Source organism: Globicephala melas, chromosome 12 (genome assembly GCF_963455315.2).
Source record: "Globicephala melas chromosome 12, mGloMel1.2, whole genome shotgun sequence".
NCBI classification, from domain to species: Eukaryota; Metazoa; Chordata; class Mammalia; order Artiodactyla; family Delphinidae; genus Globicephala; species Globicephala melas.
In genome coordinates, this window is record NC_083325.1 from 1413708 (window position 1) to 1436177 (window position 22470).

General features: G+C 52.2%; 1 protein-coding gene across 7 annotated transcripts in view; it reads right to left on the minus strand.

Moving 5' to 3' along the window:
- LIMS1 (LIM zinc finger domain containing 1) overlaps positions 1 to 22470 on the minus strand; it is a 93580-nt gene that overhangs the window by 19378 nt on the left and 51732 nt on the right. For 3 of the 7 annotated variants that reach the window (XM_030845062.2, XM_060309416.1, XM_060309417.1), the window contains exon 1: positions 1447 to 1625. The exons of the other annotated variants lie outside the window; for them this stretch is intronic. In XM_030845062.2, coding sequence (XP_030700922.1) covers positions 1447 to 1625 — 179 coding nt within the window. Of the gene's footprint in view, positions 1 to 1446; positions 1626 to 22470 lie in introns of those variants that run through there. 7 annotated transcript variants of the gene reach the window in all.

Sequence of the window (22470 nt, forward strand, 5' to 3'; positions counted from 1 at the left end):
TTTACCAAGACAGACATTAATGAGATTTGCAAAAATGTAATACAATGCCACTCTTCCCCCCAAGTTTTCTCATTTTGGAAACAATTTTCATAAAAACATAATGAATATTAATATGTATTAATATTATTAATGTGCGATGAGCTTATTGTTATTTTAAATGAACTAGTAAATACTTAAATTTTTCTCAGTTTTATTTTCTAATGCAGTAAATGCTGATAAAACAAAAGCTATTTGGAGACCTCAATGTTGCTTTAAGAATGTAAACGGGTCCCAAGATCAAAATGTTTATCAATGACCTATTTATACTCATTACACTATAGACCATTTACATTCAAGTTCAAATACTCAAAGAGTTAGAAAATAGACACATTATACACACAACCTTTCCCCACACACAGGAAAAATAAAGTAGTTTTAGAGATAAAGTAATATGTATTTTTGAAGAAGTACTCACTTTAATAACAAGCAGGAAAAGAAACAGAACATTAGAGGAAACTTCCAGGAAAACAACCGACCAACCAACAGTCTCACCCACCTACTCAGCTGTTCACACTATTTCCCTTTCTCTCTTGTCTCTGACCCTCTGGCACTGTGTATTTTTTAATGGGCTGTATTTAGCACAGTTTTAGGTTTACAGCAAAACTGAGCGGAAGATACGGAGAGTTCCCATACACCCCCGACCCTGCAGGCACGGTGTCCCCGATGGCCAACATCCCATGGACGGAAAACTGACACACACATTCTTTCCACAGTGACTGTCACAGTTAACACAGATGATACAAGCTACTTATTAAAAGTCAGGGATGATAGAGCTGTCACTTGGTTAGTTATAATTAATAGGCTAATTTTTCAAAAAAGGATTTCCACGTCGGGAAACGTAAACCTTGGGGAACAGAAAAGCCTTCGTAACTGTCTGGTCAGAATTGCTTTGGCCGACCTGCTTCCACACATCAGCTGCACACAGAAAACCTGACTTCCTCGAGCTTTCCCTTGTTCAAGTGCCTCGTTTATCAAAGCGTGCAAAGCAAAACCTCGAGCATTAAAGTGCAGAAATGTAAACCCTAAAAGCGTCGTGACAGTTTATGAAGTATTTTGGTTACGGTGTAATTATAATTGCCCAATTAGTCTTAAACAGCTCCTCAGGAGTTGTAAAGAGAAGCAACATCTGTTGCAAAAGCGCAGGGAAAGGATGGGTGGAAACAGAGAATCAGGCCGTTAAATGCTCCTTCTGGCTAATGAGTCCCTGGAGGCCCCAGGCACCCCCAGCTCCCAACAGGGAGACCTCAGCGCTGCACGGGCAGCGAGAAGGCAGCGCTCTCCCCCTCCGTTTCTGCATTTCATCCTGGACGCCCGCTCCACCCCGGAAGGCCCCACTGAAGGTGGGGTGATGTCAAAGCCCAAGGCAGGGAACCCGAGCCCCAGGAGAGGGCTGGGAGGGGCACTCACGATTTGATGTAGAAGTCACAAAACTCCTTGTAGACCCTGACGTCGCTGTGCCTGCGCTGCAGCCTGGACACGGCCCTCTCATCCTGGCCGCAGGGCGCCCGGTGTTCCCCGTTACAGGCCGCCGGGGGTACCTCCTCGCCCTCCGGGATGGCAGCGGGGCGCGGGCCCGGGAGTGCCATCGCGGAGCGGAACGGGGGACTGGACGGGTCAGGACGGAGGCACGGACACCCAGGCGGCGTCCCGGTCACTCCCCTCTCCGCTCCCACACGTCAGCGGCTCCAGGGTCGCACCGGCCCTTTCACATTAAGAGCTCCGGGCAAGGCAGTTGTGCCCGAGACGGTGTGGATTCGCTGAGCGTCTGGAAGCTCCAGGAACTTTCCCCGCACACACGGGACCAGCTGTGTGGCAGCCCGGCCGCCCTCAGGGGGGAGGGAACAGCTGTGCAGGGGGTGCAGGCATGAACCCTGCTCTGTGGCTCTGGCGCAGTGACAGCTCAGTCCCAGGCTCAGCAGGGGAAGAGCCGGCGTCCAGTTACAACTCCTTCCGTTTGGCCCCAGCTGAGCCTGTAACCAAGGCAGCCAGTCCTTCTGGGTCTTTATCATGGATAGAAGATAAAGGATAAAGGATGCGCTGCAGGCTCGCTGTGCTCCTTGCACACCACCGTCGGCTCCAGTGCACCAGGGTCGGCAGTGAAGTGATGAGGACACGTGTCCTGGGGCAGTGAAAGGGGCCCAATCTCTCCAAACCGACCTCCTGGCACCCTTGTGCCTCCCACCAGACCAAGGGGAACAGGTGGGAATCTAACAAATACGACAGACTAGTGAACACAACGAAAAGCAAGCAGACTCACAGATGCAGAGAACAGACTAGTGGTTTCCAGTGGGGAGAGGGAAGGGGGGAGGGGAGGCGGGGGCAGGGGGTTAAGAGACACAGACTACTACGTATAAAACGAAAAAGCTACAAGGCTATACCGCACAGCACAGGGAATACAGCCAATATCTTCTAATAACTATAAATGGAGCATAACCTTTAAAAATGGCGACTCACTATCTTGTACACCTGTAACTTAAACAATATTGTACAACTAAACTTCAATTTTAAAACGTCAAGAAAATAATTTTTTAAAAATTAAAAAAAATTTAAACCTACATGGTTATATAAGATGCTGAAATTATATTTAGTGGGTTTTTTTTTTTTCAAAAAAAATATTTAGCGCTCTAATCAATCAAAAAGAAAAAAAGAAAACCTAGGGAGCAGGTGAAAGGCACACTGACTGACAGAGCAGGTCACACGAGAGACAGAAGGGCCATGAAATCATCAGCAAACAGACAAAATGCGTCTGAGACGTCGGCAGCATGACGGCTAGAACTGTAAACAGCGTTCCTAGGTGCTCACTGCCGTGTACCCAGGAGGTACAGGTGGGGAAACCGGGGCACAAAGAGGCTGGATAACCAGTAAGTAGGTGGTGGAGTCGAGATTTAAACCCAGGTGGTCTGATCCCACAGACGAGATGCTAACTCTCTGTGGGAAAACGGTTACACGTAATCACTGGGGAGCAAAACAGGTTATCTAGAAAGGCTGGGTAGTGCATACAAAATGGGGCTAGAGGCAGAAAATGAGACATGCTCTCCTCACTCTGAACCCTAAGGATCTCAGGGTACAGGTCAGAATGGTCCCAGCCCAGAGCCTGCAGGGGATGGAGCAAGAGGCTCGCCATCTTTAAACAGGAAAGAAACAGCCTCATGGTTAAAAAATGTTTGTTTACAGTGACCGTGTGGAATAGAGAGGGAAGGAGACAGCGGGTGTGGAGAGACACACAGACACACACACACTCAGACACACACAGACACACACTGACACACAGACACGCAGACACACACTGACACACAAGACACACACAGATACACTGACACACACAGACACAAAGATGCGTGACAGATACTTGTTGGTGAGGGAAAGGGGCTAATCACCCATCTACCTGCTCTGGGAAACCATGACAATCAGCTGCTGTTGGCACATCTGAAAACGTAACCAATTATCTCATTCCCCCCATAACGACTAGTCCCATCTCTACTAGACAGGAAAGCAGGACTGCGGAGAAGCTGATGGTTCCTGAACACACGACGCAATGAAGTCTCTCATCCAGCAAGGAATTAATGTGAAGGACCTGCAATCACACTTTAAACTTTTTATTTTGACATAATTATAGTCACAGGAAGTTACAAAGATTGTACAGAGAAGACCTTTGTACCCTTCACACAGCTTCCCAGTGACTACATCTTACGTACAATCAAAACCAGGACTCTGACGCCAGCGCGATGTGTGTACAGGTCTGTGTCACCTCGTCACACCTTGTAGATTCGTGTAACCGCCACCCCCATCCAGACCTGGGGCTTTTCCATCCCCACAAAGACCTCTCTCACGTCCCCTCTGATGGTCACACCCACCCTCCAGCAACACACTAGTCTGTTTTCCATCCACGTAACTGTAACTTAGAGAATGTTTTTGCTGTGGACTGAATCTCTGTGTCCCCAGAATTCATACTGACAGCCTAATCCCAAGGCAACGGGATCTGGAGATGGCCCTGTGGGGTGTCAGCAGGGTTGAATGAGGTCATGAGGGAGGGGTGTTAATCCCCCAGGATGGGGTCAGAGACACCCAGGCGAGAAGACAGCTAGAGACAGCCGCCCACCAGCCAGGACGTGGGCCCTCAGCAGACAGGATCCGCTGGAGCCTTGATCTTGAGTTTCCCAGGCCCTGGAACCTTGAGAAACAAACCCTTCCTTAAGCCATGCAGCTATGGCATTTCTGTTACAGCAACCCGAGCTGACTGAGACAGCTGCGTCGAGGGAATCACGCAGCCTGTGACCAACTGAGACTGGCCTTTTCCACTCAGCAAATGCCCGTGAAACCCACCAAGTTGCCACATATGTGGATTGCCTGTTCTTTTCACTGCTGAGTAGTAAGTACTCTGTGGTGTGCACACACCACAGCTTGTTTAACCATCACCCACTGGAGGACACTTCAGCAGCTTCCGGTTTGGGGCTCTCGTGAATCCAGCTGTGGGTAAGTTTCTGGGTGAATATAAGGTTTAATTTCTCTGGGGTAAGTGCTCTAGGGCGAGACTGCTGGGTTGTGTGAGAAGGGTGCGTTTAGTTCTTTGAGAGCTGCCAAGCTGTTTATTCTAGAGTGGTTGCACCGCTGCACATGCCCACCAGCAAAGCGTGAGAGATTCAATTCCTCCACACCATCGCCAGCATTCGGGGTTATCATTACTCATTTTAGCTGTTCTAATAGGTGTGCAGTCCCAATTTTATTATGCACATGGATCAAGTTCACATATACGCAGATAAGTACAAAAAGGAAGTCAGAAATGTCACTCCACCACATAATCGTACTGACAGAAGGGAAAAAGAGTAAATACATGTTATTTGGGAAAAAAATTCAAACGCTACAGAGACGTACAGAATGAACAGTAAGGTGTCTTACTGTTTACTTTGTGTTTGTCCTACTAATCTCAACTGTGCCTTTGATGAACTGAAGCGCTCACTGAAGAATGACGTGATCCTTGATCACCAAGGCTGAGAGTTGAGGTCGCGATTAGGGCAAATCTGGTGTGTCGTGCTTTGTTGCCCCAGCACCCCGAATGCAGCCAGGCTCGCCAATCTCTCCACGGACAGAGCTGCCAGAGGCTGTGCCTGGACAGGAAACACGTCCCGACCCTCCTCTCCACCAGCTACTAACTGTTCCACACCCTCCACGAGGTCCTTCTTCTCAGACTGTGCTGGAAACTTAGTAAAGCGTCCCTCTGCTCTTGAAGCTCTGCTGTTTCGGGAACATTGTGTGAAGGTGAAGCAGGAGGAGACCCTCCTTTTTCCCGGTTTCCTCTCCTTCCAGCTGGAACCGTGCCGACGAGGGCGCACAGTCGCCCCAGAGAGACCGACCTGCCACCGGAGTCCAAGCCCCAGGTGCCCTCTGCCCATCAGCACAAGGGCACCGCGGCCGACGCGTAGGGTAGACGACACTCCGTCTGCTTACACTTCTGCCGCCTCTCATTCTTTCCTCCTTTCATTTTTTTAATCACCGAGGTGTGGCCTAACTGGGAGCTGGGTTGGGGGCAGGCTGAGGTTTGAAGGGAGGAGCTGGAAGAGCCGTGGGCCCTTCATCACACATCTGCCCCTACCGGCCTCGTCCCAGGAGCTGGTTCTCGCAGAGAAGCTCTCAGGGCAGAGGGGAGTCCCTGGGCCGTCCACGCGCCCCTCATGCTCAAACAACACAGGAGCGAGAGGCGAGGCTGCAGCGCCGCCGGCTGACGGGGAGGGGTGGACGGACGGTCGCTCGGCCCCAAGGGCGTCCCGGGGTGGGGGGCAGGCGCCCGGCCTCGGCAGTCCTCCTGCTGGGGTCTCAGCTTCTTAAAAGGTAACTGCTCAAGTAACTTCCCTACATCACACGTGTCACATCTGAACATACGGAACTTCTGCTACGTGCTCACGATTCTGCAGACCTAACTGGTACGTAAGAGGCGCCCGCTCAGCACACAGGCGCGTCCACGTGTGGCAGGAGCTGCCCGGGGATGCCTGTGCTCCCTCCACTGCTCACGCAGGTGACGAGCGCCTTTCTCCCCGGGCCCTGGAGCCGAGGGCAGAGCCATGACTACGTGGCATCCACCGGTCAGGGCACCACACGCCCAAAGGGTTGCCCAGGACAGTCGGCTGGTCCCTCACGTCCCCATCCAGCCATGCGGAGGAGTGGAGCTCAAAGGCGCGTGTAATTTCTCCAAGAGGGCAAGGGGTAATCTGAGGCCAAATGAACACCATCGCTCAGTTTTCAGAGCCAGGCACTCTGTTACTTTTAACCATTTTTGGCACTTAATAATGTCACCCTTAGAAATGCAGACAATCCTTTTAGACTGTGATCGTAACCATGAGAAAAACATTCATCTGAACTCTCTTGACTGAAATCACTACGGGCCATACAGCGCAGCAGAACAGCCCTTGAAGCAGGTGGGAAGCTGTTTTATAAAATATCCCAAAGCCATTGTTTTCTGAACAGTGGGCCTGTAAGGTGGTTTCCTGGCTCCTGGGCTCCCAAAGCTTCTTCCCGAGAGTTTCCAACAGCGGCTCAGGCCTCCTCTTCACCAAAGCTGACCTGGATCTCCGGGGGATGCCCCAGGACAGGCCTGGACCCCAGACGTCCATCCAGAGTGGAGAGACTTCTTGTATGCTGGGCAGTGGCTCAGTCCTTTAGGGCCACTGAAACCAAACACCACCGACCAGGTGGCTTATACACAACAGAAATTCACGTCTCACGGTCCTGGTGGCTGGAAGCCCGAGACCAAGGCACCAGCGCGGCCGTGTGGGGTGAGGACTCTCCTGTTCCCCTGGGTCCTGGCTGGCACCTCCTCGCTGAGCCCACACACAGCGCAGGGGCAGGGGCCCTGTGCGTCCCGTTCATGAGACCTTCACCCCGCCCCCCGACCTCATCCCCTCTTTTTTTAATTTTTTTTGCGGTACGCGGGCCTCTCACTGCTGTGGCCCCTCCCGTTGCGGAGCACAGGCTCTGGACGCGCAGGCTCAGTGGCCATGGCTCACGGGCCCAGCCGCTCCGCGGCATGTGGGATCTTCCCGGACCGGGGCACGAACCCGTGTGCCCTGCATCGGCAGGCGGACTCTCAACCACTGCGCCACCAGGGAAGCCCCTCATCCCCTCTTAACACCACATCGCGGGTTAGGACTTGTGTACATGAATTGAGCGGGTGCGCAAACATTCAGACCAGAGCAGGCAGGATCTGGGACCCTGGCTGAGTGTGCCTGACTGCGTGTAAGATGCCAAACCACACGCAGCACATCTGCTGTTGAGCTGACCACTCCCGTGTCCTGCACCGAAGGCTTCAAGTCCATCAATCCAGCTAACGCCATGATTTCAGCCAGAACAAATTCCGCCCCTGGGGAAACACCCTGCCCAAGGCAAACAACCTGCTCAGAGGCGGCAGACCAAGAAAGGGCAGCTACTTCCACCAGCTCAGACACTGAGTGTAAGCCCGAGCATGGCTGGCAAAGTCAAAAACGCAACTTTTTAATAACTGGTACCTTTTAAATTCAAATTCCCTCAAATAGCAACAACTGAATTACATGCATCACTACCAAATAGTTCATCTACGTTTTTAAAAATATTTTCATTGGAGTATCGCTGATTTACAGCGTTGTGTTACTTTCAGGGGTACAGCAAAGTGAGTCAGTTATACATATACATAGATCCACTGGTTTTTAGATTCTTTTCCCATATAGGTCATTACAGAGTACTGAGTAGAGTTTGCTGTGCTCTACAGTAGGTCCTCATCTACGTGGCTGAACGTGTTGACCGACTGCCTGTAAAAAGCGGGCCCTGACACAGGAAACGTGTTGTTAATGCTGCCCCCGTCACACAGGCAGAGTCGCTCTGTGGATGTGACCCCAGAGCCTGGCAGGAGCTTCTCCAACCTCTATCCGCAGGGACCCGGGCGTTCGGAGTGTGGGGTGGCAAACCAGCTATTTTCACTGTTTCTCTATTTCACTCAAACGGAAAACCTACTCTGATTTTCCTCTCCTATTAAAACAAAACAATCGTGACATGCAGTAAAGGTACTGGTGCTGGAAAGGTCCTTCTCACATCCCTGTCCAGCACAAATGCCCCGTTCCCTCCAACAGACGGGAGGGACAGGGCACTGCTGCTACCATGACGTCTGCCCCATCCGTTAAACTGTTCCCAGATCCTGGCTGCAGAGAAGAGAATCATGCACCGCGACAGGCCAGAGTGAAGAGACTCGGCTGCACACCTCCTCCAACCAAGTGGAAATGAGGGAGCTGCACACCTGTCACCTGCTGTGCAGGCCCAGCCGGGGAAGCAGGGGGACGGGGAAGCGTGGAAGGCGTCTCCACACACGGAGGTCTGGGGAAGTCACTCTGGCTTATACACAAGTTAACTCAAACTTTATGCCCGTGTGTGGCCTATCGAGCGTACGCCGTATGTCTGCTTTCATTATTAAAGAAAAGTGCACGGTGACCAGAAGTGAAGAACGTCCTTGTTAATAGAAAGATGAAACGCCTCCCTTCCTGGGACGACAGCGCTGGTCCTCCTCGGACGGTAAGCCTCCCTCCCCGGGGCCAAGGCCACGCTGACTCACTGCATGTGTGCTGGTCTGTTGTTTTTAAACCTTGAAGGAAAGCATCCCTGGCTTGTTTAATGTTCTTTGTTCTGAGGAAATATAAAACTGTGCTGAAAACCCTGCTTCTCCAGAGCAGCTCCTCAGAGTCACCTGAGAGGCTGTCTTCCGGGCTAGAGTCCTCTCAGTTTGGCTCAGAAAAACGCCCCAAACTCTTTTCTATTCCTATTCTAGATTGTTTATTGATTATTTCCATCGACGGGAGCAAAAGGCAAAATCTTTAATAGCAGAAAACTGGCGAATGATGTGTGCGGCGGGCAGCCCCGCGTGCAGGCACATGGGGCACCGGGACAGGAGGGCCCGACTGCACGGCTTGCGGGGTGGGCTGGGCTCCCCGACCCCGTCGGCCCAAACACGGTGCAGCTTGTTACAGAAAGTGTACAAGAGGCAGAGAAGACTCACCATGTTCCTGCCACACACGGAGGTCTGGGGAAGCCTCTATGTCTTTATATGAAGAAGGACTTTACTTCTGGTCAGTGTGCACTTCTCTTTAATAACTAAAGCAGGTGTACGGCGTATGCCTGATAGGCCACAAACAGGCGTAAAACTTGAGTTGACTCGTGGATAAGCAGAGGGACGTCCCCAGGCCTCCGTGTGTGCAGACAGCCTAATGATACCCGATCCCTTTTCCTGTGAAGATCCGCACACACTCGAGAGGGCTGCTGCCACATGGGTGTTTACAACCGCCTTTACTGGTGACGATCAAATATTCCCGGCACTGAGGACACCATCCAAGAGGACAGGGACACTCCAGGCCCTTTCTCCCGAGCCTTCCGGAGCTTCCAGCCCTCTGAGGCCCGCCCAGCGCTCAGATCCTCCTGTGAAACTTCTCTGACATTCCGCCTGTGCTGACCGGTGGCCCGGGAGCCGTGGGACTTGGGAAGATCTAACCCTGCTCCACCCTGCAGAGGGACTGGCGCCGCACGGACACACTCCGCCACCGGCCCCATCGTGCTCCCCCCATCTCCCAACAGCTGGACCAGCCCTGTGTGAAGTCGCAGGGGACGGGATGGGCCAGCAGGTGGGCAGACTGCCGCCCTCCCCCAGGACTGCATGACTCCATCTAAGGGTCTCACTCACCACCTCAGCCTGGTTTCATCCCCTCAGTAAAGGAACTGCCCCCACGCCCCGAACTGTCATCACGGCTGGAATCTGGAACTGGGCTCCCAGGTTCCCTCCCACTGGGTCCCCACGGTCACTCAGACAAGCAGGGTTTGGTCAGCTTGAAGAACATGCTCAGAATTCCTCTTACAGGCTGGGCCGTTTTCTCTGCGTGTTTAGCCGTCTCCGTGGGAAAACGCCCCTGGAGCAGCCCTCCACTCTCGGGTCACTTCTCCCCGGCACTCATACTGTGATCCACAAACACACCGTCTCACCCCGAAACATCCTTTTTAAGGGATCTATCGTGTCCTGACCAAAAGAGACAAACTTGAGAGGGTCTCGTATTTCAAACACAAAAGGGCAGCATTTTTAGCAGGAGTGTGGACTCCAGAGAAAGCCCGGTTTGCGCGGAAAGCCCTGCAGTGTGTCCACGAGCCCTTTTGCGCCCATGGTGGCCACCGCGCCACTTGCTTTCTGGCTCTCCGTTAGGTCCTTATTTTAGTTCTGCCTCAGCCAGGGCGGCTCCCTGAAAGCTGACCTTCAGCAGACCTTGGGGGGAGGAAGCCAGCCCAGTTATCTCGTGACCATGAGCTAATTGTGAGGTCTGCCCTCCTCAAGGAAAAAAACCGTGAGAATTTCAGGACAAAGGACAGAAAGAAACATTTCATTCAAGTGAAAACAACCCTTTCAAATCTTAATCTACCCGTCTCACTGCTTTTCTTTCAAACAAAGAACATGTTTTCATGTATGTTTTAGCACATTAAGCAACATTTGAAAAATATCGGACAAGATAAAGTGCGGGAACTGAAAAATGGGTTTTTTTTGATAACTTTAAAAAGCTTTCTTGGGCTTCCCTGGTGGCGCAGTGGTTGGGAGTCTGCCTGCCGATGCGGGGGACACGGTTCGTGCCCCGGTCCGGGAAGATCCCACATGCCGCAGAGCGGCTGGGCCCGTGAGCCATGGCCGCTGAGCCTGCGCGTCCGGAGCCTGTGCTCTGCAACGGGAGAGGCCACAGCAGTGGGAGGCCCGCGTACCGCAAAGAAAAAGAAAAAAGCTTTCTTTCCTTTCATTCACTTCACATTTCACGAGGTGTGCACGGCAAGGCCGGACCTGTTTCAGCTGCCGAGCCTTAGATGCCCCCGCGGGACCGTCGGAGGATGTGAGGGGCCGAACAGTGATGCCCGGCACCGGCTGGCGTCTCTCCGTGGGCCCATGTGTGTCCCGCGTGTCCCCCTCTTCTGGTCCGCCTGGCACCCCTCCCCGCACTGGGTGAACTGGGTTTCTGAACGCCGTTCAGCAGGCTGAGGGAGAAAGCTCTCGGCCAGTCCCCCGGCTTTTCTCAGGGGCAGGGAGTCTGCGTATCTGCAGGAGCGGTGGTCACGCCCGACCCGACCCGACCTCAGGCAGGCCCGCCGGCCCCTCAGCAGCATCACTCGGGTCTCTGCTCTGACCCGGTCCAGGCGCTAGGCCAGGCGGACATCCCACCGGCCGCCTCCCGGCTCCCTCTGCGGGCTCAGATCCTGCCCCTTCTTCCCAGCCCTGGGCCCCCAGCCCCGCGCCCAGTGGGCTCCCCCCTGCAGCCCCTCTTCCCAAGCCCGTTAGAGTTAGGAACTTCATTGTTGCAGTGAACCTTCCTCCTTCTAATCACTGTGTGGGTTTCTCGTCCTGATTGGACCCAGATCGACGCACGAGGCCATGCTCAGACCCCAGGGCCCGGATCCAGTAACAGGCACGGGGCTCACTCAGCAGCTGGAAACACCCACACCTACAGGCAGGGTGGTGGGTCACGTGATAAAATCGCTGGGGGTCCAGGTCAGCTCCCACCCGTGCCCTCCTCTTCCACCCTGCGCCGTGTTTGTCCTGCCCCCTTCCCTCCCGCCTCAGCCACAACCCTCCCAGGAAGGTGTGGAAGGAAAGGTCTGCGCAGGGGAAGCTCCGGAGCTCAGGGCAGCGCGTGCACTGCGTCTTTCACATTTAAGTACTTAAATGATATAAAAGCAACCTTAAGCCTTCCTGACTGTGGGGCTCCAATTCTCCCATAAATGGAGCTGATGGGGCGGGGCGGGGGGGCGCGGTTTCCGTGCAGGAGGCCACGTGCACCTGCCCCGTCCCGGGTCCACACCAAGCACGGCAAAGCACAAACCAGAACAATCTGTCGTGGCATAAAGGAGAGCAAAAATGCCATCAGAACTAGCCTGGTCCAGGTCACACGACTAAGCCGGGAAAATAGCAAGAACAAAATAATCGAGTTTTCAAAGAGCTCAGTCTACTAAGAAAGTCCATCAAGAGACGAATACTGAGAATAGTGCACACAAACGAATAGGACCACGTGGACTGAGTAACAGAGCGGCAAACCCTCCAGTGATGAGTCTGCGAGGCTGCACCGCACGTGGACTTGGTTCTATTAAGAGCTCTCCACAGAGGAGAATACTCAAAACCATGGAGACAAAGGACCAGGATTATTTCAAGGAACAGTTTTCTCCTTTCAGATACAGAAAAGAATTCTGTATTCAAAGGATAAAATTTAAAAACCCACCAAAGCAATTACTAAGGGTAAGATCCTGGCAAAAGTGAAGGGATAGAAAAACAAGAACAGCTCACAAGGACAAAATCCACACCTGATGCTGCCATCGCGGTAAAAACACTGAGTCAGACCTTCAGCACGGAGTGGGGCGGGGACGGGGCATCACCTGTGCGGTCACCACCTGGGCACAGGCCGGAAGACAACCGCGTGAAGCCTCAGGGGCCAACATCCACGTTTCCTCACCCAGAAGGCAGTCTGCACACTCGCTGTGCAGGTGTAGATGGTGCCCAGGTGAACTGCTTACTCAGGAGACCTGCACGAGCCAGGTTACCTTCCCTCCCCCATCTGACGTTCCCCATGGACTTGGATGCTTGAGCACTGGTCCTGAGCCCCGAGGCTGCATCCGGGCTCACGCACCTACCTGGGCTCAAGCACCTGGGTTCATGCACAGCTCTGGAAGCTCCTCTTCGGCCTGACTCGGTTTCTCTGGACCACCCGCGTTCCCCTGACACCCTCACAGCTGAGGAAGAGGCCACAGGCTCTGCTGCAGCCTGACCACCCTTCCCCTCATCCTGCGCCCTGAGGTCGGGCCCCGCCCATCCAGGAGCAGACTGTCCAGAACCATGGACCCTGAGCCCCTGGAGCTCCCTCCTGGTCCTGCAGGCCCAAGACCCTGGCTCCAGCACCTCACCGCCGACAAGGCACCTTTAGGGACAGAAGCAGCTTAGGCAGCAGCACCGAGCTCCAGCTGGGACGTTTCGGTCCAGCTCCGGGACCTCGGCCAGGGTGCCTGCTGGGGGGTCTCCCAGCCTCCCGCCCCCCCTGAGCCCGGCTCTTCCATCTGCCCATTTCTGTCAATTCTGTGAGCAATCTGAACCCTTTCCAATAAAATTCTTTCCTGCCCCAGCCAGCCGGAGCCTGCTGCTGTCACTGCCCCCTACCAGAACCAAGACTGATGAGGTGACGTGGGCCAGTGACGGGGGGGGGGGGTGGGGGTCAAACTCTGTCTGGGCTGCGAGGGCTCGGCTGAGAAGAGACCAAAGTCACAGCGTTTGAGGGACCGTCTATCACCGAGGGCAGGGGGAAAGGTCAGAGAGGCTCGGGGAGGAGGGCCCTTGAGGGGCCGGGCAAGACGCACGGGGTCACGGGAAGCAGTTACACCGCCACAAGGGAGGAACCGCGCACTGGCTGCATAACATCCCTGCAAACCTGGACGTGTCCCCACGTGAGTTTATCTGCACAAATACGAGGGGGACAGAGAGAGAAATCTTACACCATTGAGCTTCGGTGGTTTCAGGAAAGCAGGTGCGGTGAAAAAAACCAATGACGGGGGAGGTTTCAAATAGTTATAATAACAAGGGTGATAGAAAAATCAGTAAAAGAAGAAGATTGCCCAGCGGCAACCAGGAAGAAGGTAAGGCTGTAGGACAGAAATCTGTCTTATATCACTTGTTCACCCAGCAATCAGAGTCTAGGAGTTACGTGAATTGGGAATCGGTCCAGGGAATAACTGGCCCGGGAAGGTGGCCATGAGGTGTGTAGGGCATTAAATGGCCCGAGGAGGCTGGCAGACTGGCCAGGGTGGAGGGTGTTGGGGCCAGAGGTCTGGACGGCCTAGCGGATCGAGGCTGCTGTCACAGCGGGGAAGCTACTCGACGGGGTGGCTCTGCATCAGGACACGTGATGGGCCCCGCAGGGCCGTGCTGCTGTCACGGGGACACGAGGAACCACGAAGCCGACAGCAAGGTACCAGGACCTTCATTTATTCCTGCAACTCAGCGACCCTGTGCTGAGTGTCTATTAGCAAGAAGCCACCGTGATGGAAAACCTGGTCCCCGCACCTCTCGCACTTCAGCAGAGCCGGGACGCCCGCCTACCTGGTGGGGATGGTGACAGGGGCTCCTGGGAGCATGAGGGCATGTGGGCGGGGCGGCCGCGAGCCCCAGTGCCCGCTGTCCCCACCCCAGTGCCCCTGCACCAACCGGGCAGAGGAGGGGTCAACAATGGATGTGGGTGGACGGCCGCGACTTTGTGGCATCCTGTCTGCAGAGGTCTGCTTCTTTCCTGGATCTCCTTCGCTTTCATTCAGCAAGTGTTTACCTAAGCCTGGCTGCAAAGTAATAAATGGAACCAGAAGTCGGAGACGAGAGGAGCTGGATGGAAGGAAATGATGCTCCCGGGAGGCTGAGGCACCGTGACGACGACAGAGACACAGGCACTGACGCTGGACCAGGAGCCCAGGCTGACTTGGCAGCAGAGCCAGTGGGCACGCGGGTCTCATCTCCCTGCACCGCACCCACTGCCTCTCCTCTGGGAGCCCCTGCGGCAGCCCTGGGGAGGCCACCTCCAGGCACCCACAAAGACTCCCTGCCGAGCTTTCTGACGGGCCCTGACTTCTGAGTGTCCAGTTTCACAGGAATCCTGCTCTGTCAGCTGGGCCAGAATCCCCTCCCTGCAGGTCAGATGGCCCCCTGTATCTGACCGGTTCCTCGGCCTCCACCCCTCCCCCAGGCGATGTCTGATGCCCTGGCCTGTCTTCAGCAGGAATCCTGGGAGGTCAGTTTAGCCAGAATCCCTCCACCCGGATGTTCCCTCTCAGTAACTTTCCACCCGCTGACCCCCGCCTGCTCCTTCGCTGTAAATCCCCAGTTTTCCTTGGTGGATTTGGAGTTGAGCCCCATCTCTCTGCCCCACTGCAGGGGTCCCTACATCCATCCTGATGGTCCTTCCTGTTCTCTACCAGGTGTCATGAGTATTTTGTCTTTGACAGTATTCGCACCTGTGTGCAACGGCTCCCTCCCCGGTGTGGGCTGGACTCGCTGAAGGGCTCCTGATGAAGACAATTCAGTAGAGGTGGTCGGCAGTCATTTCTGGAATTAGGCTACAAAACGCTCTGGGGCCACTCACCCCATTCCAGCCTCGAGAAGAGGCAGCCCTGACTCAGAGACCCTCCGCCAGAGGCGCCGGCCTGAGCTGAACCCGATTCCTGATCCTCACCAACTGGGAGCTAAACAATGATGGTGATTACAGGCCTGCCGTCAGCAAATCCGCGCCCACAGGCCAGATCTGGCTCCCCGGCTGCTTTTATTAAGTTTAGCAACACATTCACCCACATGTTCCACGGCCCGTGTTCACACTACAACCGCAGGCCGAGCAGCTGTGACGCTGACAGGACTTCAAAAGCCTGAAACATTTATTATCTGGCCCTTTACAGAAAGTCTGCCAACTCCCACTGCCTCTAAGTGCTGGGTAATCTGTTTCTCACAATAGAGGATTTTAACGCACTTGCTCCTGCAGCGCTATGGGCCTCCCTCCAGCGATGCAAGGTCTTTAAGTATCTCTCTGTTGTCTGTTGTCCACACACAAGAACTTCTGTGTTAGCAGATAATGAATGTTTCAACCAGCCTCACATCCCTGGCACGTGGCAGGACCTTAGCAAATGCTGACTGAACCACACAAACGCCTAATGCAGAAAACCCATAACCTGACAATATATCCTTTAAATAAAGCACGACATTAAATCAAGAAGAGCCAAAACCGCAATTTGTGTTGAACAGCTGATATTTCCGGTTGAATCCATTCTTAAAGGCATTTGTTGACTGCCACACAAAGAACGATTCCATACCCAGGAAAAGTTTTGATCTTTTAAATCGGCTATACTTTTATAAAACCTCGTTGTTTAAAATACCCATAACGTCAGTTTATCTCCAATACTGCCAAGATGACTGACATTAGCTTTTACCATGAAACAAAGAACGTATTTCCTTGCACCTGGAAATGTTATTGAAATTTTCCAGAAAGGCTTTTTTTTTTTTCTTTTCTTTTCTTTTTTTTTGTTCCCCGACCAGGGATGGAACCCGGGCTCTCGGCAGTGAAAGCGCGGAGCCCTAATCACTCCTGGCGGTCCAGTGGTTAGCACTCTGCGCTTTCACTGCCGAGGGCTCGGGTTCCATCCTCGGTTGGGGAGCTAAACTAAGCTCCCGCATGCTGCAAGGTGCGGCAAAAAAAGACAGAAACAAAAATTTCCAAACCACTGCAGAATTTCTGTTTTGTCCCAGTTTTGTCTGTCTGTTAGAACTGAGAACTAAAGTTGGCAGCAGACATGCTCAGACATAAGCAAACATCCTCTGTGCCCTGATGCCTGGTCAATTCCTACGCTGTCCGCTCCCCCACATCCTGATGCCGGGGCAGGAGGACAAATGTTTTAGGTAAGATAAAAGGCTGGACATTCTTATAATGCTTAATTTTAATTTTAAGTAATATATTCAGTATGACACAAAAATATAATAGTTTTAGCTTTCTTAACCTAGATAGTTTCTCTGGCAAACATGTATGAATTATCTACGAGGCAGAAAAATTCCATTTTTGTTTCAACGGGCATCATAGGAGGTCACCCTTGGTAAATTTTTAACTTTTAAGATACGATCAAGTGTATTCAGACCTTCCAGGTAAGAAACCTTACCCTAAAACTTAAGTGGGGCTTAAGTGTGTACTTAAGAGCATAAGACATATGGGGAACAGCCCCGGCTCAACTCCTGAATTACCAACCACGGGTCTCCAGGGCCCTTTTCCTTTCTTGTGAACTGCACAGCATCCCTGTGAGGACTCAGCACAGCCAGAAAAGCAGTGAAGGGCAAGAGAGGCCAAGCTGGTGTAAAGAAATAATTAATGATTTTACATTTATATGGAACATATTTATTAATAATCTTATTCACTGTGGGTTTGGGAAAGATTTCCTAAATAGGACACAAAAAGCACAAACTTTATATAAAGAAAAAGATCAATCAACTGTCAAAAAAAACCACTTTTGCTTCTTGTCAACAGACATTTATAAAAATGAGAAGACAAACCGCACACTGGGAGGACACACTTGCAAAATATGTAGCTGACAAAGGGCTTGTATCTAGAACATACGAAGCACCGTTTCAACTAAATACTGTAAGAAATAGCCCAGTAAAAGTTGGGCAAAGACCTGAATGGTAAATTTCCCAAAGGAGATACAGGAATTGCAAATAAGCACAAGAAATGATACTCAGCTTCGTGAGTCATTAGGGAAATGCAAATAAAACCACAAGTAGATAGCAGTACACTCCCCCGAAAGGCTAAAACTGGAAAACATCCACCGTGCCAAGTGTGGCTGAGGATGTGGATAAAATGGAACCGCAAACACTGCTGGTGGGAACACAGAATGGTACAGCCTCTTCGGAAAACCGCTTAGCCATTTCTCCAGATATTAAGTGTGTGCCCACCAAACAGCCCCACCATTCCACCCAAGAGAAATGAAAGCACAGGACTTGTATGCGAATGTTCATGCAGCTGCATCTGAAACGGCCAAGGGCTGGGTACCACTCAACCGGCAACCAACAAACGCAGTAGATCCATAAGCGGAAGGTGACTCAGCAGTAAAATGAATGATACTGACTCCTGCACCACGGTCGAGTCTTAAAATAACAATGCTGAGTTAAAGGAGCCTAAAGAAAACAAAGGGTATGTGACCGAACGGTTCTATTTCTACACCACTCCAGAAAATGCAAGAGCATCCAGAGCGACCAGCTGCCTAGGCACGTGGGAGGGCTACAAAGGCAGGCAGGGACTTGAGGATGAGAAGGACGCGCGTGACCTTGACTTTGTGAACGTGTCAACACTGACCAAGCTGCACGTTAAACTGTGCATCTACTGAGGCCCATTCGTTTCACCTCAATAAAGCTGTTTCTAAAAAACTGCACACTGGAATGATCTTTAACCTTCAAAAAAACCACTGCTGTGGGTGGGATTCTGTCCCCTAAAAAGACGTGTTGAGGGACTTGCCTGGTGGCGCAGTGGTTAAGAATCCGCCTGCCAGTGTAGGGGACGCGGGTTCAAGCCCTGGTCCGGGAAGATCCCACATGCCGTGGAGCAACTAAGCCTGTGCGCCACAACTACTGAGCCTGCGCTCTAGAGCCCACGAGCCACAACTACTGAGCCCGCATGCTGCAACTACGGAAGCCCGCACGCCTAGAGCCCGTGCTCCGCAACAAGAGATGCCACCGCAATGAGAAGCCCGTGCACCGCAACGAAGAATAGGCCCCGCTCGCCGTAACTAGAGAAAGCCCACACGCAGGAACCAAGACCCAATGCAGCCAAAAAATAAAATAAATAAGTAAATTAAAAAAAAATTTTTTTTAAATAAGAAAGCTTCAGTGTATCATGCAGACACAATTGTTAGGGCTCCTACTGCAAAAGACGTGTTGAAGTCCTGACCCTGGTACCTGTGAACATGACCTTATTGGAAGTGGAGTCTCTGCAGATGTAATTAAGGCACAAGCTGAGGTCACACTGGAGTAGGTGGGCCCAACTCCCACGTGACTGGTGTCCTTACAAGAGGAGACACACACACAGAGGAGGACGCCATGTGGAGACAGAGCCATGTGATGAGAGAGGCCAGGGTGGGGTGATGCCCCACAAGCTGGACACACAGCCCTGCAGCTGACATCAGAGGCACGAGGAGAGCTGCCACGCTGATTTCTGACCCCGAGTGTCCAGAACTGAGAGACCAGACATCTCTGCCGTCCAAAGCCTCCCAGGGTGTGGTACTTGTTACAGCAGCTCTAAGAAGCTGCAACCATATTAATTTCATAATTCATATTAATTAACTTATTTAATGATTGTTTCTAAAAGTAGATTTTATGTAGGAGAATATTTGTCTAAAGTCTGTTTTAATCACAGAATGGCCACTGGGTCACACATATACACAATTAAGTGGCTGTGTTTCCAAGATATGTAAATACATATAAAATAAATAGCACTGTTTCATTTTAATAGCACCTCTCCAAAGTAACATAAAGCAAACATTTTAGCCAATTGTAATTTTTTTGTTTTTATAAGTGATTTATAACTGATACATCAAGTTGTGTTTTCCTTTTAACCAACAGAAAAGAAATTTATAATGATTAAAATCTTGGCATTTAATTGTCATTAAATTAAATCATTTAGAAAACTTTATGTGAGTGACAGCAAATTTACAAATTGACTCTGCTGAGGCCGAGGTTCTCTGCCAAGGGTCTCCGAGCAGCACAGAGACACAGAACAGGACCATCAACCATCCCTTTAACACACACTAATTTTAAGCATTAATACTATTTTTACTTTCAGCATATACCCCCTCAACTATATGGAAATACTTTAGGTGACCGAGAGGAAAACACTTCCCTTCAGAAAATAAGCCTCCCAAAACCACTGAAGAAGGAGCACCGGAAGGTCACAGTCCATCCTTTGGTAGATACAGCCCTCTGTGCGGGACGTCAGAGGGATGGACGTCAATTTAACCTACTCTCTCAGAGTCAAAGGGGTTTAACCAGGAATACAAGAGGCACCTCGAAGCCAGTGTGCTTTCGTTCCTTTAGGGAGGAGCAGACCCTGGGCAGGGATGGCTACCAGGCCCCGGGGTGGACGGTGGGGCCTGTGGCTTGGACCCAGTTTAGGGGTGGGGGTGAGAAGGGTGAGGAACGGGTGCCTGCAAAACCCGCTATTCCAACAGGAACACTTGTGTGTCACACAGTTATTAAAGTGAGATAACACCGGACACGTAACGTGGGAGTCTGAGGTGCACGGCTGCTGGTTTGACATGCTTAGTGCTGCTGCGTAATCACCCCGGAGCATCAGGGACACCTCCGTCACGCCACGTGGCGCAGCCCTGCTGACTGCCGTCACCGTGCCGCGTGGCAGGCCTCCCTCCAGAGCTCGTTCATCCTCTACTTGCAAGTCTGTGCCTTAAACCGCCCCTCCCCAGGCCTCCACTCTCTGCCCCTGGACCCGCATTCCACTCTGGGTTTAGATTCTGCATTTAAGACAGAGAACACGCTGTCTGTCTTTCCCTGTCTGCCTCATTCACTTGGCCCTGTCAGAGCCCATCCTTGCTGTCAGGACCGGCAGGATTTCCTTCTTTTTCACAGCTGGATGGTACTCCATTGCACACGCACGCACGTGCGTGTGTGTTTGTGTGAATTACACCCTTAAACACATACGAGAAGGCACTACTACCTTTCAAAAACCAACACTGGCCAGCTGACACCTCCCTGGACCAAAGAGAAGAAATACTTGTTATCAGTTGAGCTCACTGTCGGGAAGATTAAACGTGCTCTTGCTGAGCCGTTAAATGAGGACAGACAAAATGGCCAAGCTGCAGTTTTATCCCTCTGTCTAATAGATGACGCTTCTAAAACTAAAATACAAACGCTGGTTTTTCAGTCAAAAGATGGGTCCCCCTGATGATCAGCAAACAGCAGACAGGTTTGAAGGAAACGCTCCCCCAGCCCACCCCGCGCACTGGGACGGCCCAGTTCCCGCCCGACAGGACGCTGAACCAAGGCGGGGAGCTGGGTCCTTCTCCCCCTTTCGGGACTGAGTTAAGAACAGAACCACGGAAGTTCTCACCACAGCGCCGGGCCCCCAGCAAGGGCTCAGTCAGCATGGGGGCCTGATCCGTGTTTCCTACTCTTAACCAAGCAAAGGCATCCTGCGGCTGGAACACAACGCCATCCCAGATCTAGAAGGACAGGAGGTCCAAAGCCTTACTTAACCACCGTAAAGTAAAGGTTACTTCTCTCTGCACCCCCTTTGTGGTCCTGGTGACCCAGCTCCACCAGGAAAAGCGTAGGAAAGCACAGCACAAGCGAGTCCTTCCCAGTGGACTTCACAGAGGGGCACAAACGTCAGCCGCCTCTTCTGATCCACCTTTGTTTCATGCAGGTGGAGGGGAGGAGGGGGGCAAAACTAAAGGAACAAGAGGGGAGGACCTAAGGGTCCTTGGTCTGAGCTCGAGACCAAGGGGTGACTGCAAAGAGCCGGAGGTCAGACCCGTCTTTGTGGCCACAGCTCAGCTCGGGCACCACGGCAAGAACCCACCAGAGACCACGTGTACAAATACGTCTGCTGTGTGTCAATAAAACTTTATTTGTGGAAACTGAGTTCCATGTAATTTTCCTATGCCATGAAATATTCTTTTCATTTTTTCCAACCATTTGAAAACTATAAAATCCATCCTGAGCTCGTGGGCCACAGAGAAACAGGAAGATCAGGCGTAAGGGTCATAATTCGCCAGCCCCTGGTCCTTCTTTAAACTTCCTTTCAGAGCCGGCTGGCAAAGATTTGATTCTGAGATGTCCCCAGTTAGTTACAGACTCCATGTGTCTGAGGCAGAGCCGAGGTGACTCTGAGAATTTTTAACGGGGGTGGGTGGGTGGGAGGGGTTGTGGATCGCACAGGTGTGTTTTTCATTCAGGTTTCCTCAAAAAAAACTGTGTTTGGGTGCAGCACAATTTAAGAGGGAGAACAAATAGCTAAGGAGTAAATACACACACACACACACACACACACACACACACACACACACACAAGGGTATATCTTGGATGGTATTTTCAGGCATCAGGCACTTCAGGAAGAAGGGTTCATGCCCGGGAAGGTACGAGGAACAGCTTCCGAGCCCAGGGGGTGGGAGAAGAGCTTCACTGAATGAACCCACGGGCAGAGCAGGACGTCAGAAGTCCTGTCCCCGAATGAGGAGGTGGCACCAACGCTACCTGCATGCAGAGTCCTCAGGTCCACCTCCATGGAGGAAGGTGACGTCCAGGGGTCTCTCAGGTACGTCAGGTTCCAGCCACACTGAAGGACACGTTCTAGAACTAAGAGGCTCCCATCACAAAACCTTGTCCTGTTGTGACAAAGTATAAACGAGATGAACCGCTTGCCGTGACTCCGCCCTCAGGCGTGGAGGCTGATGGTCTGCTGTGCAAAGCAAGGAGAGCACGTTTCAGGCTGTACTGGATACTTCAAAATAAAAATCGATACCGGCAGCGTTCTGTTCTAAACAGTTTGGAGTTTGAAGCCGGAAGCAGTTTCACCAACTCTTTTTTAATTTTTAATTTTTTTGGCTGCGTTGGGTCTTCGTTGCTGCGTGCGGGCTTTCTCTCATTGCGGTGAGTGGGGGCTACTCTTCATTGCGGTGCGCGGGCTTCTCATTGCGGTGGCTTCTCTTGTTGCGGAGCACGGGCTCTAGGCGCCCAGGCTTCAGTAGTTGTGGCATGCGGGCTCAGTAGTTGTGGCTCGCGGGCTCTAGAGCGCAGGCTCAGTAGCTGTGGCGCACGGGCTTAATTGCGCCGCGGCATGTGGGATCTTCCCGGACCAGGGCTTGAAGCTGTGTCCCCGGCATTGGCAGGTGGA